The 13,065-nt window shown below is 38.9% G+C and overlaps 1 protein-coding gene across 1 annotated transcript; it reads left to right on the forward strand.

The window, feature by feature from the left end:
- The first annotated feature begins 88 nt into the window (after window positions 1–88).
- LMLN (leishmanolysin like peptidase) lies at window positions 89–12,856 on the forward strand. Its single transcript, XM_032190039.1, has 17 exons — window positions 89–217; window positions 321–418; window positions 524–554; window positions 1,187–1,269; window positions 1,743–1,860; window positions 3,033–3,202; window positions 3,842–3,947; window positions 4,180–4,274; window positions 4,999–5,116; window positions 5,799–5,906; window positions 7,496–7,572; window positions 8,205–8,315; window positions 8,995–9,127; window positions 9,760–9,919; window positions 10,568–10,698; window positions 11,427–11,637; window positions 12,609–12,856. Exons 1-17 carry the CDS (start codon window positions 89–91, stop codon window positions 12,701–12,703), a joined length of 1,974 nt encoding a protein of 657 aa, XP_032045930.1. The 3' UTR covers window positions 12,704–12,856.
- Window positions 12,857–13,065: the final 209 nt, after the last annotated feature.

The raw sequence follows: 13,065 nt of genomic DNA on the forward strand, positions 1-13,065 counted from the left end.
GCCTCCGCCCCGCCCTCCCGGCCGCTCGGCGCTCTCCGATTGGCGGCCGGCGCCGCCTCCATGGCGACGCGGCGGAGGGGCAGCCAACATGGCGGCCGGCGGGCGGTGCGGGGCCGCGGGCAGGGCGCTGCCGGCCGCCCTCCTCCTGCTGCTGCTGGGCGCCGCCGCCTCGCCCCGCTCCTCGCCCTGCCACCACCGGCCGCCCGGCCGCGGGGAGGTGAGGCCAGGCCGGGAGGGGGCAGCTCGGGGGCTGGGGTCGGGAGGAGGACGGGCGGGGAGGGAGGGTGAGGCGGCGCCCACGGCTGTGCTCCCCGCGGCAGGTGGTGTACGGGGTGCCCCTGGCCGAGGATCGCCTCGTCAGGAGGGACGTGGGGCAGCGGCTGCGGATTAAGATCGTGTACGACAGGAGCGTGGAGGAGTGAGTACGGTGTGCTGTGCTGTGGCGGTGACCCCTTTTTGTCCTCATCCCGCAATGCAAACCCTAGTGGCTAACGCTCTTTTTTTTTTCTTTCTTTTTAAACAGTTTGCTGCCGGAGAAAAGGCACCTTATAAAGGTATGGGTTCCTTCTCTTTATTATTTATACGTAAGTCAAGACTTTACTGATGTGATTAAGGCGCTTCCATATCCTCTGGTCAGGGAAGCGAGGCTTTGGGTACAGACTGTTTCTCCCAAATCCTCCCACTGCTATGTTAAATATTATTTAATAGGTGCTTGCTATATCCCAGCGCACAAAGCTGTCGATGAGCAGGACCTACATAGCTTCTAACAGTACCAAAAAACGATGAAAATTCTTTAGGAGTACTTTAAATATGCCTGCTGGCATCTTTTGATTTATTGTGCAAGTAGGCAGTAAAAGAGAGGGCAGCAGCCAGGCTTGGAGGTCGCAGAGACAAGCTGCAGGGGAATCTGTGATGGGCAGTTCCCAGTGACCTGTAAGATCGGGGCTGAAATGAAGTCAGCCTCTTTGAAGCTGTACATCCAAATTAATACTGACTTCCATCTTGCTTTGTCATTCCAATAACAAAATACAGAAATGTTGGAACTAAATATTTCCGAACTTGGAAGTCTGGATCTCTGCTATTCTGCTATACCACAGCATTAGCAAGTTTCAGGTACCTAGGCAGTTAGTGGTTGTAAGTTATGTCTGCACTACCACTGGGTGACTTTTATTTTTGTTCTATTTAGAACAAGCTTTTTCCACAAGCTATATCTTACTTGGAGAAGACTTTCCAAGTGCGCAAATCAGCAGGTACTATATTGCTAAGCAGGTATGTGAAAGTTTGTTGAAAATCACTTACTGCATTCAATATTTAACATTGCATTGTGTAGACATTAAAGTAAGAATAGAGTAAGAGCATAAGAAATGCTCTCCTGGGTCAGACCAGCGATCCATCTGGCCCAGTGTTGGGAGATGCTATTGAAGGAGAACACACAAGTTTGCTGACCTTCCATGATCAACACCTATGTTTGTTTTATCAGAGATGTTAGAGTATCATGCTGCTTATTTTCTTTTATGTGTATCCCTGTTTATGAACCTGTTCCAAATCTTTTTTTTGCACCTGTAGATACTCCGTTAACAACTGGAAGTGTTGTCTTCCAGAGTAGCATAACGTTTTTCAGCATGGAAGTTACAACAGTGCTATATTAAACGTGTATTACAGTGTTGTTGGGTGCTGTAAGATTCTGCTAGTTTTATTTTAATTCTAAAACAATGCTAACTGTCTTTCATGTTTGATTGAAGGCAGTGTGCAACAAACCAATATTTAAGGAGGAAAGCTGATCCTCACAGATACTGCCGAGTGGCCTGTGCAAACCATACGAGGTGTGGACCAGTTATAGTTCCTGAAAAACACCTCCAGGTAAGCTGAACCATCCAGGTGCTTCTTAACCTTTGGAGGAGTGCAGTTTGTGGAAACTACTTAAAATGTTAGTACTGCTAGTACACTCACAAGTGATTCAGCCCGGAGAAGAGAAGGCTCTGGGGAGACCTTATGACAACCTTCTGATACCTAAAGGTATATACACTCTTTGTCGGGGAGTGTAGTGAGAGGACAAGGAGTAGTGGTTTTAAACTGCAAGAGGGCAGGTTTAGATTAGATATAAGGAAGAAATTCTTCACTGTGAGGGTGGTGAGACACTGAACAGGCTGCCCTCAGAAGCTGTGGCTGTACCATCACTGCAAGTGCTCAAGGTCAGATTGAATGGGGCTTTAGGCAGCCTGGTGTGGTGGGAGGTGTCTCTGCTCATGGCAGGGGGTTGGAATTAGATGAGCTTTAAGGTCCCTTCCAACCCAAACCATTCTGTGATTCTACAATTCTTTTTGCAGGAGATAGCTTAAGTTGTTCTATTCTGTCACTCAAATTTAGTTAGCGTCAATGTAGTTAGTGTCTTTAGTTTATGATGTTGAACTAAAAGTCATGGAAAAATGTAATGTTTACTGTTCTTTAAGTCTGTGATATAGAAAAGTACACACATAATGACATTCAAAGCTTATGAAATGTCATCTAGTTGCTTCATTATTCTCCTTGGTCAGTGAGTCAGATTTTCACAGAATTAATCATAAATTTTGAATCAAAACAGTGGTTTTTGATGAACAAGGAGCACGGTGCAGGAAATGCTTCTAACTTATTTTCTTGCATGAATTTTTGAATCGACTACAGTATGTGATCACCAGATTTCTTTTAGCTTGACATTTCAACTTCAGCATTAAAAATATATTGCATTAAATGTGAAATGCAATGTCTGCTTATGTATATACTATTTCTGTGAGCCAAAACTTTTAAATTAATCTAGCTTGGCAAGCACCTTTTTTTCAACAGCTGCCACTTTCCTAGCTTTTAATCAAAATGGCTAGTCTTTTGAAAGTTGTTCCCTGGCTCTGGGTTTGTTTACTGTTGTCACAGGGAATTTTCTCATCTTCAGCTGTCATAGGCTGGGGTTTATTCTTGGCTTCCAGCTAGTTGTGTTTTGTTCTACAGAAGTTCTATCATAGCTGATGTATTTTAACTGTTTCCTTTGAACATTGTCAAAGCAATGCAGGGTGTACAATCAGAACGAACGGCACTTTGGCTTACCTGACCAAGAAGGGGTTCGAGATGCTGACTTTGTGCTTTACGTCAGTGCTCTCACTACTGAAAGGTGTGGCCATGAAAACATCATTGCATATGCAGCCTACTGCCAACTGGAAGCTGAAATGGACAGGCAAGTATTCTGTCTGGTACAAACTTTCTTTAGTTAAACTTTCAATTGTATATATGGAGTTGAACTGTCTGCCTGTGTTGTGTATAGGCTAACACAGAAATCATTGAAATAATGCCAAATGCTGTATTCACATAAAAGCACAGAACAATCGAATAACACTTAACTCATAAAACTGAGACATCTAAGTCAAAAGTAATCTTCTGCTTTTACTGCCTGAATTTTATCTCACAATCCTGCTTCTGTTGAAGGAAAGGTCGTACTTCCAAAAACTCAAAGAAAAAGGCAAATAGCCCCTGCTTACATGGCTTTTGTTTCTCATTTGGCTATAGTCACTTCAACAGACATGTTGTACCTCTGTAATGACTACACCTGAAATTCAGATCTCCTGTACTATTGTCAGTAATATCTGTGCTGCATGTTGGTGTACAGACTGATCCCATCCCTCTTCCCCTATTGTAGCAATAAAGTCACGGGATTGTTAACAGACTAGTTATAATTAGTTAAGGGAAGTTATCTAGAAGCACTTATATTTACATTAGTCTTTAGTTTCCAGTGTTGCTTTCTGCCTCTTCAAGTGAATATGAATTGAATTTGCTAGTATTTTACTGAAAACAATATAATTTTAAAACTGTCTTCCAGGCCAATAGCAGGATATGCTAACTTGTGTCCAAACATGATCTCAACGCAGGCTCAGGAATTTGTTGGCATGTTGTCTACAGTGAAACACGAGATTATCCATGCACTGGTAAGGGCTGGTATTATAGAACACATTTCCCTGCCCTGAAATTTGTGCCTTCCCCCTCACATCTCTCCTGCTTGTTGCAAGAGAAGCGTGTCTGGTGAGGGTAAAGCTCTTGCATTGCCTCTCTCAACTCGTGTGTTAATAGTCTACCTGCTGCATACAAGAACTTTTCATGGCACTTGACATGGTGTGTAAATGTCTTACCGAAGGTTTCTGTTTGATTTTGAACTTGCAGGGTTTCTCTGCTGGACTGTTTGCATTTTATCGTGATGATGATGGAAAACCTTTGACAACAAGATATGCAGATGGACTCCCTCCTTTTAATGAAAGGTATTTCATATTTTTGGACCTCTCAGTATTCTCAGTGCTGAAGGGATGTCTTCAGGTTGCCTTTTTAGATATATTCTTGCTGTTAGCCTGTTGAAAATCCAACTTAATAGCTTTATTAGAATTCTTTGTATTTGTTATGTTCAAACACTGTTCTATTTTTATTTTAGTCTTCCTTTACATTGGCATTAAACACTTACCTTGTAATGCACGGAGATGATTTAAGAAACGATTTTTGTCAGGAAGCCTGAAGTTAAGCATTGCAACAACCATTGCTTAAATTTAGAGGTTTTCTGAGCACCGCACTCAACTGGCACTTATATTTTCTGTAGTCTGTGTAACGTCAGCGGAGCTAGATTTTTTTTCAGGCACGTATCATTTGAGGTCTATAATTGTGCAGAAACGGCAATGCCTGTAGTCTGCTGCTTGATCTTTCTCCCTTGTTATTGAATAAACAATTTGCAGTACGTTTTTGATAACTGTAGAAAATAAGTCTTGAGTCTACAGACATCTTTTTAGTAATCTTACTTTAGCATGTTAGATCAGAGCTGGCTATGTAATAAATCTTACAAAGATTATAACGTATCTTACAAAGGAGAAGTGTTGCACAGTCAATTTAAAAGAAAGAGAAATGGAAATTCTTAATTCTGGTTTTTAATGGAAATAAAGCTTTGTACAGTAGCGTGTGTTTATCAAAACATCCATAACTAACACATTCTTCTTACAGTCTAGGTTTGTATCAATGGAGCGATAAGGTTGTTCATAAAGCAGTGAGGTTATGGGATGTACGTGGTGGCCAAATGCTTCGCCATACTGTTCACCTTCTGGTAACACCTCGTGTAGTTGTAAGTGTTGATTAACTTAGCTGTACACTATGTATGTCATAACATTCTTGAGTCACAATTATTTCTCACTCTTTTTAAGCAGTAATAAGTTAACTTTAAATAGTGTTGTGTTATTTATTTTTTATTTTTTTGAATGTATGGCCCAAAGACTATATAATTATGATGATCTAATTAGTTGAGAAGGGGCTATCCAAGGTGAAAAAGAAGTGAAGGAAAATGGCTGGCAGTTTGAAATAAATAACTCAATAAAAGAGACAATGAAGGGATTGGGAAGTAAATTGTAAATGGTTGAGCAAAATTGATATTGTTGCCTTAATCCTACTCTTCAGAGGCTTTCCTGCAGACTTAGGCACCTCGTATTCCTGTTGCCTTAACAGATAGTGCTGCTACTTTTTTTCTAGTTTAATTTCATCCAATTTAATATTTTTCTTTTAAAACTTTTCTTTATTTTTTTTCTTTGTAGTTTTATGCATTACAAAATAATGCATTGAACATTTTGCAATGTTTAAAAAGGGAGTACTTAAATATTTTTGGAAATCCTTCTTGATTCCCACACCTCTAAATTTTTTTTTTTACCCCAACTAAACATATACTAAGTGTAATATATTTGGTATTGAAAATAACTTCTAATCATATTTGTCCATGAATACTTATGAGTTGTGTTGATATGTTTTCTTTCTAGGAAGAAGCTCGTAAACATTTTAATTGTCCAATCCTAGAGGGAATGGAGCTTGAAAATCAAGGTGGCATGGGTACGGAGCTCAATCACTGGGAGAAGAGGTTGTTGGAGGTTGGTGCTAATATTAGGAATGGAGGGGGATTTGGAAAAGCCTGCTCCCCGTCTTTATTTTTAGGTTTATAGCGGTATTCACCAGAGCCTTGAAAACATAGGTATGAGAAATACCTCACTGAAATATATCACATACAATGCTAAACTGGAAACACTTAAATGTCCAATTGCTAGATAAATATTATTTTACTTCCTTGCTAAATCTCAGAATATGAGTTTCAGATAAGATGACTGCTGGAAAATGAAATCTCTTGATTTTTGAAAAAAATGAAAATTCAGTTATGTCATGCTTCTTGATTGTTCTGTCTGTTTACTGTCTGGATTTCATCTTTTGGCATGTCTTGTTAGGGTTAGGTTTTGCCATCCCTATTCCAGAACCTCATCTGATCAAGGAAACATTTATTTTCCTCCTGACGCTTAAGCTTATTTTTATTTATAACATTATGTGATATTTTGGGCAGCAGTATAGTTTCTAATTATTGTATGAAGTGAGGTAAACCATAAGGTAAATGCATCAGGACAGACCTTTTCATGGAAGTAAACATGAAAAAATATGTATTTCAGGAGACCACAACAGCTGATTTTTCCTGCTTTTTGGTAGTGTTTCTTGTAGAAACATCTGGTAATGTTTCTTGTTCAGGGTCAGCTAGAAGGGCTGCCATTAAAGTAAGGATAATCTAAAGGATTTAATAAGATCAGCCCAAGGGACACTATTAGCAGTCTTGTTTCCAGAGAAAGTTTGTATCTGGAAAGTAACCCGTATGGTTTGGTTTTGGTCTTGATCATTCTCTCATTAAATATTTTAGTGATAGTACCAAATTTGCTGTCTGCAGATGGTAACTCTTCCCAGCCATGCTAGTGGAGAGGGAAGGCTGGAAGACTACACTCTGAAGAAATAGTAAGTGAGAAAAGTTTGGTAGTAGGAATCCCAGAGCTGTGTAATTAAGGGTGAGCAACTTTTGTTGTAAGCCAGAAGCTTATTAGCTGGAAATGACTGAGCTGGAAGAAGACACATGGGTGTTAAAACTGTCAGTTGACGATTAGGAAACTCAGAAGTGTCCAGAGTTACTCTTTGAGGATGTTGTGAGCTTTTAAAGTAAGGTGGAAAATATCACTGCTGGACTAGTAAAGCTTCACGTAGAGTTCTGTGTTCCTTTAGTCCTGTGTTCTTCTCTCCTGAAAAGGACCTCTAGAAATACTGGGAAAATTGAAAGTCAGTCTTACCCCCCAAAAGAACACATCACTACATGAGCTTGGCTTTCAACTTACCCAAAAAAGGACAGAAAAGGGGACAGAAAAGGGGGCATGATTGCTATAAATAAATATGCAAGGAGGAGTTTCTTTTACCTAAAGAAAAAATAAGTATAGATTGGCCATGAATAAGGTTCAGCTGGAATTTGGCATAAGGTTTCTGACTCATGAGACTTTGTAGGGCAGACTGGGAAAAGGGCGTTATACCTTTTGATCCCTTTTATGAAAGAGATTGGAAATGGAATGTCTATAATAAGAAGGGACTGGAACTTCTATGCCCTTGAATGCGTGGCTCCTGATTTTTCAGGAGCTTACTAATAGTAACTTGTAACTTTCAGAATGAAGCTATGACTGGATCCCATACGCAGAACCGAGTCTTTTCCAGGATTACCTTAGCATTAATGGAAGACACGGGGTAAGTGTTAATAGGAATAATAATGGTGTGGTGGTTTTTCTGTTTGTTCAAGTGTGTTTGTTGCACTTGATGTTATTTGGAATTGATGCACTTGTGTTTATTCATCTGCCACACAGTAAATAATTGGCATAACCAGCGTGACATTAAACAAGGAATTATACCTTGTATGTTAATTTTTCTTCACATATATTAAAAAATCCACTCTTAATATAGCCATAAAAGCATGTGCTGCAATGCATAGTTCTGTTTGCAGAGTCTGTTTTCTCTTTTCTCTTAATGTAAGTCTTTTGTCAGTTCCACATAGCACTTTTTTTTGTCTTTTTTGTAGACAGGAAGCATATATGGAAGAAAAGCAAAATTGCCTAAAATTTCATCTTTTTGTATGCATTAGTTCTTTGTAGACCAATATGCATTGCTGTCAAACAAATAGACAATGAAGTTTTCATTTAGCTCATTGTGAGTTGAAAAATAGTGAAATTATCATACTTTTTTATTATTAGGCAGCAAGGAGTTATTTCCCTGTTCTATCATTTGAAAACCTTTAGGCATAGTATAAACTATTTTGAACTGCTCTTTTATTAATTATAACTCTAATTTTTAAATTGTATTCTCATTTTAAAATACCTTTGCAGTTGGTATAAAGCAAATTATAGCATGGCGGAGAAATTAGACTGGGGACGTAATAAAGGCTGTGACTTTGTAATGAAGAGCTGTAAGTTCTGGATTGACCAAAAGAAACAAAAGTAAGCCATTTTTTTATATAAGGAGGTGGAAGACTTGTGCTTGTTCACATTTGTTCTTTTTTCAAATGCAACTCAGTAAAAAGTAATACACAAGGAATGCTCTCGTAAGAATTTTCAGAGTGCACCCAAGAAGGAGCACACCGAATGTATTGGGAACAGTACTATTTTACCCAATAAATACAAAGACAAGCATAGGAATGTATTTGCTCTTTAAGAGAACTGTGTTTTGGAGTTGGGTGGAAGGACTTTGTCTAAGTGTTGCTTTTTTATTTTGTCCTTTTTAATTGTAAAATGTTATTGGCTGCATTTACATTACTGGATTTTACCCAAAGCTCCAGAAATAGGCTTTGTTTTAGCTATCATACTTCTTGTTCATTTCAGTACTTGTAAATTTGCTCCATTGCAGCCCTGTTTTGTTTGTATTTTTTTCTTTAAAGTTTACAAAACAATGTTATTGAAACTACATAACTAAGCAGGTTGTGACTTTGTTTGCTGATCTGATATTCTTTAAACTAGGAAGTTTATAACCAAATAACAATAATTAGCCTACAGACAAGATATTGCTGCTTCTTTATGTGCTTCAAGTATTAGGAAGAGCAGGGATAGTCAACAAAACTGCATAGTTTAGGTTAACTGCTTTTTGTAAACTTATGTTACTTTTTTTTTTTTTTTTTTTGAGGAGGCAATTAATCAGTCCGTACTGTGACACTTTGAGAAGTAATCCTTTGCAGTTAACCTGCAGACAGGACCAAAGAGCAGTAGCAGTGTGCAACTTACAGAAGTTTCCAAAGCGGTTACCTCAGGAATATCAGGTATGAGTTGTAATTTACTAAATAACTAAGTATTTGCATTACTGTGTTTTGCAGCCAGGATGTGTTTTTTTCTTTTTTTTTTTTTTCTTCTGAACTAGTTGATGAGAGTAGATGTTGTGAAAAATGTCTGCTTACTCTATTCTAAGAAGCCTGGAGGCTTAAAAAAAAAAAAAAAAGCCTTGTGATTGTTAATAAAACAATAGGGATGTTGCTTGACTGTCTAAGCACGTTTCAGTTGAAAATGTTGCTGTGTAACAGAAGTCCCCCATAATGTTTTGTCTGAGGTATTTCTTCAGCTAATCTGTGCCCTCGTGTTACTGCGCACTGAAACATTTGCTTCCCAGAGATGACTGTGATTGCAAGAGGAGACAGGGGGCAGTGCAGGGCTAGGGAACCATACATGTAAATATGGATCTCTGTGCATTACTTGTGTATTCTTAAATAGTCTATGCTCATCTGTTCGGGGTATTCTGAGTCGCTGTTAAAAGCGCTCCTGAGAAGTAATGGATGTTCTTACAGCTTTAGTGATTGGTTCTATTAAAAAATTAAATAAATAAAAGCAATAACGACAAAATAACAGCTGTACCCTTTTCTCTGCACCAGCTGTCTCACTGCCTATTTTGTTTTTGCAGTATTTTGACAATCTTAATGGAGTACCAGCAGAAGACTTGCCTTATTATGGTGGCTCAGTAGAAATTGCTGACTATTGTCCGTTCAGTCAAGAATTCAGTTGGCATTTAAGTGGTGAATTTCAACGCAGCTCAGACTGCAGAATAATTGAAAACCAACCAGGTAAGCTTCCAGAATTTAGTGTTGTATTTAAGGGCCTGTATTTGTTTATCTGGATTACCTTGTGAGCGTTTGCTTCCTAGGTGTATATGAAATACAAAAATTGCATAAGAGTTGAACAGAAATTATCCTCAAATGATCCGAATACAAGACAGAGGTTACAGGGGGAGTGTTGTTCAGTTGCTTTTGAGTCTCTCTGGAAACAAATCTACTTTTCACCTTTGTAGTCTTCCATCCAAAGCAGGGAGCCTGGCAAATTACTAGAGCATGGGCCTACCTCCTGGAATAGCACATGAAGTCTCAATATAGCAGAGCTCCAGGACACTGCAGGATATTACCTGTGTGTGCAATTCTCTCAAAGCCAAATGAACAAACACGCTCTCCCCTCAAGCCAGCAACCACAGCTGGCACTCCCTGGGAGCAAACATTTCTGTAGAAGCGTGTGGATAGTGTATTTTTAAAACCTTGGTTTTCTTCATGCTTTACTCAGTCTGAGAATTATTGTCTTGAATATAATGATTAATGGTCTGAAACATTCCAAAAGTAAACCTGGAATTGCCTGTAGAGACTGACTAATTATGGCAAATTAATTTAGTGTGGACTTCCTTTTCGCCTGGTAAACTGAGGTTCAATATATTCTTTCCACCTTAGATCCTACCAAAAACTATGGTGCAGAAGAATATGGACCAAACTCTGTATGTCTTATTCAGAAGTCAGCTTTTGTCATGGAACAATGCAGGAGGAAACTCAGTTACCCCGACTGGGGTAGTGGGTGTTACCAAGTAAGTATGTGTGCTGTGTGGGTTCTTTGCTTGCTTCACTTTTGTAGTAACACCAAAGGGAGAAATCTAATATAAAATGCAGGCTATGGCTGTTAAAACTATGCACCTGGACACCGTACATGATATTCTCTTCCTGAAAGTCACTAGATTATGACGTGCTTTGGAAATAAGTATTTTCCAACTGTGAGTCTGTAGTTCAGATCATGCATCAAGTCAAGCGCGTGGCCACTGGGCAGACTTGTGTGTTACTTCCAGTCTTGCTAGGACTTACCTGTCTTACCTGAGGACTAAGTGTCACAGGGATAAGTGACAATACTTTGGAATCTTCTGTTGAAGTTTTACGTTAGTTAAATCACTCTGATTTTCCTGCTGTAGAAAGCACTGTGCACGTGTCACTTTTCATTATCCTCCCTCTCAGGGCTATCTCACTTAAAGCTGTTTCTTTCAAAGGCAGCACAACTCTAAAAGCATGCTCATTAGCAGAAACAGAATTTTACTCAGTCTCAGTTGATTATCTATATAATTGCATGAAAAGGGTACAGTCAGTGCTTTAAAGCATTTTTAAACGAGTAGCTGCTCTGAGTGCATTAAAATAGCTGCACTTAATCTATGCTGTATGAAGGCTGTTTACTGAATATTTTATTTCCTTATTGAAAGAACTTCCAACCCCCCAGGCATATTTCCAATAAATCATAATACAGACCTTACTTTTATTCCTTTCTTTTAAGGTTTCTTGTTCTCCACAAGGACTGCACGTTTGGGTCAAGGACACTGCGTACTTGTGCAGCCGCTCAGGTCAAGTATTAACAGTGAGCATTCAGATGAATGGCTGGATCCACGTTGGAAATCTGGTTTGTCCAGCCTGCTGGGACTTCTGTGACTCCTGTCCCCCAGAGCGGGATCCTCCAGCTTCTAACTTATCAAGAGTTGCACCAATTGGTAGGTTGGCTCCTGATTTCCTGTTCTGGAAAACATATCATTTTAATAACCTTCAGAATCATCACCTTGGTGCAAAATGAGTATTCGCTTATATAAGTTCCTATTGGCAATATTAATGCAGTAATCCAGGACACAAATGACAGGTGTCACTTTGCTTTTTGAAGGAAGAAAAGAACCTTAAGTTGCTGACTACCAGTTACTGTTTTGTCTAGAGTTGATTGTGTAAAAAGCCACTTAGTGAAAGAGAACAGTCCTTACAGTATTTTTCTCTAGAGGCTAATTTCTAAGCCTTTAATCAATTTTGTAATTGTTGATGTGCTGTCTCTACTGCAGGTTTTGAGGGAAAAAAATAAACCTGTGTAGGTAACCTGTACATTTAATTCTTTTTTTCAACATGTTCTGGGGTTTGTGTGTACCATTTCAAGTCTTTGAAATGGGAACGTTTCAGGGGTTGGTGGAATGACTCCTACAGATCAGATTTTAGCATGAGAAAGCTGTAATATAGGAGACTGACATCTCCCTCTCCCAGAGAAACAGCAAGTGTGAATTCAAACAGATTCACATCCTAGGAGATGGGGGGTATTTTTAAAATATATTAATATATATGCTTATATATGTGCATACATATAATACGCTTATATAACATAATATATAAAATGCTTATGTATCTAGTCTTTTGAGTCTGTGATTTTGAAATGCTGCTTATCCCCAGTCATGCATTAGTAAACTTCCTGTCCTTTTCTTGCCATACTGATACATTCAGCTCATTTGTTCTCCTAACTATTATTAGTTATTGCAGAAATTAATTTAATCTTAAAGGGAATAAATCATGTTATTCAGCTTTTATGAATTGCTGTCCTTGAAAACTAAAAGTAAATCAGTTCAGATTACTACAAATATGTTTTTGCTCTCTGGTTATTTTCTCTTAAATATGAAATATAAGCTTCATGCTGTCTTGTTTTTTATTTTAGATTTGTGCTCCTGCTCATCTAACCTGGTTGTAACCCTTTGGCTGTTGATGGCTAACTTAATTCCCCTGCTAATGGGATTATTTCTCTGCGCATAGTTTCAGCAGGGAGCAAGAAGATGTTCCAAGATGGTATACCACAGTGTTGTACTTCTTACTGTGGAGCACTGAGTTTTTTTTGTCTCTGCAGGCAGCTGTCTTCTCCTGAACCTCATCTCTCCTGGCAAGTATCAGTGCAGACAGTAGTCGGGGAGTTACTGACAAAAGCAGCCAGAGTTTGAGAGGAGGAAAATTTACCTTGTCATCTCAATAAGTGCCAGTATTTTCCTGAATTGCAACCTTTGATTTTGTCACAGTAATGAGATCCACTGTGCCAGCTCTGTTAGACTACCTGGCAACTTGATCAAGATTTGAAATGAGAACTCTTCTGTAGTAGAACTTGGGTTGTTTTTTTGTTATGT

This window comes from Aythya fuligula, chromosome 6 (assembly GCF_009819795.1).
Source record: "Aythya fuligula isolate bAytFul2 chromosome 6, bAytFul2.pri, whole genome shotgun sequence".
NCBI lineage: Eukaryota > Metazoa > Chordata > Aves > Anseriformes > Anatidae > Aythya > Aythya fuligula.

Coding starts and splice junctions, on each gene's coding strand:
- LMLN (XM_032190039.1), top strand. CDS start 89: ATGGCGGCCGGCGGGCGGTGCGGGGCCGCGGGCAGGGCGCTGCCGGCC. Junction 419..523: donor TACGACAGGAGCGTGGAGGA/GTGAGTACGGTG, acceptor CTTTTTAAACAG/TTTGCTGCCGGAGAAAAGGC. Junction 8,316..8,994: donor ATTGACCAAAAGAAACAAAA/GTAAGCCATTTT, acceptor TTTTTTTTTGAG/GAGGCAATTAATCAGTCCGT.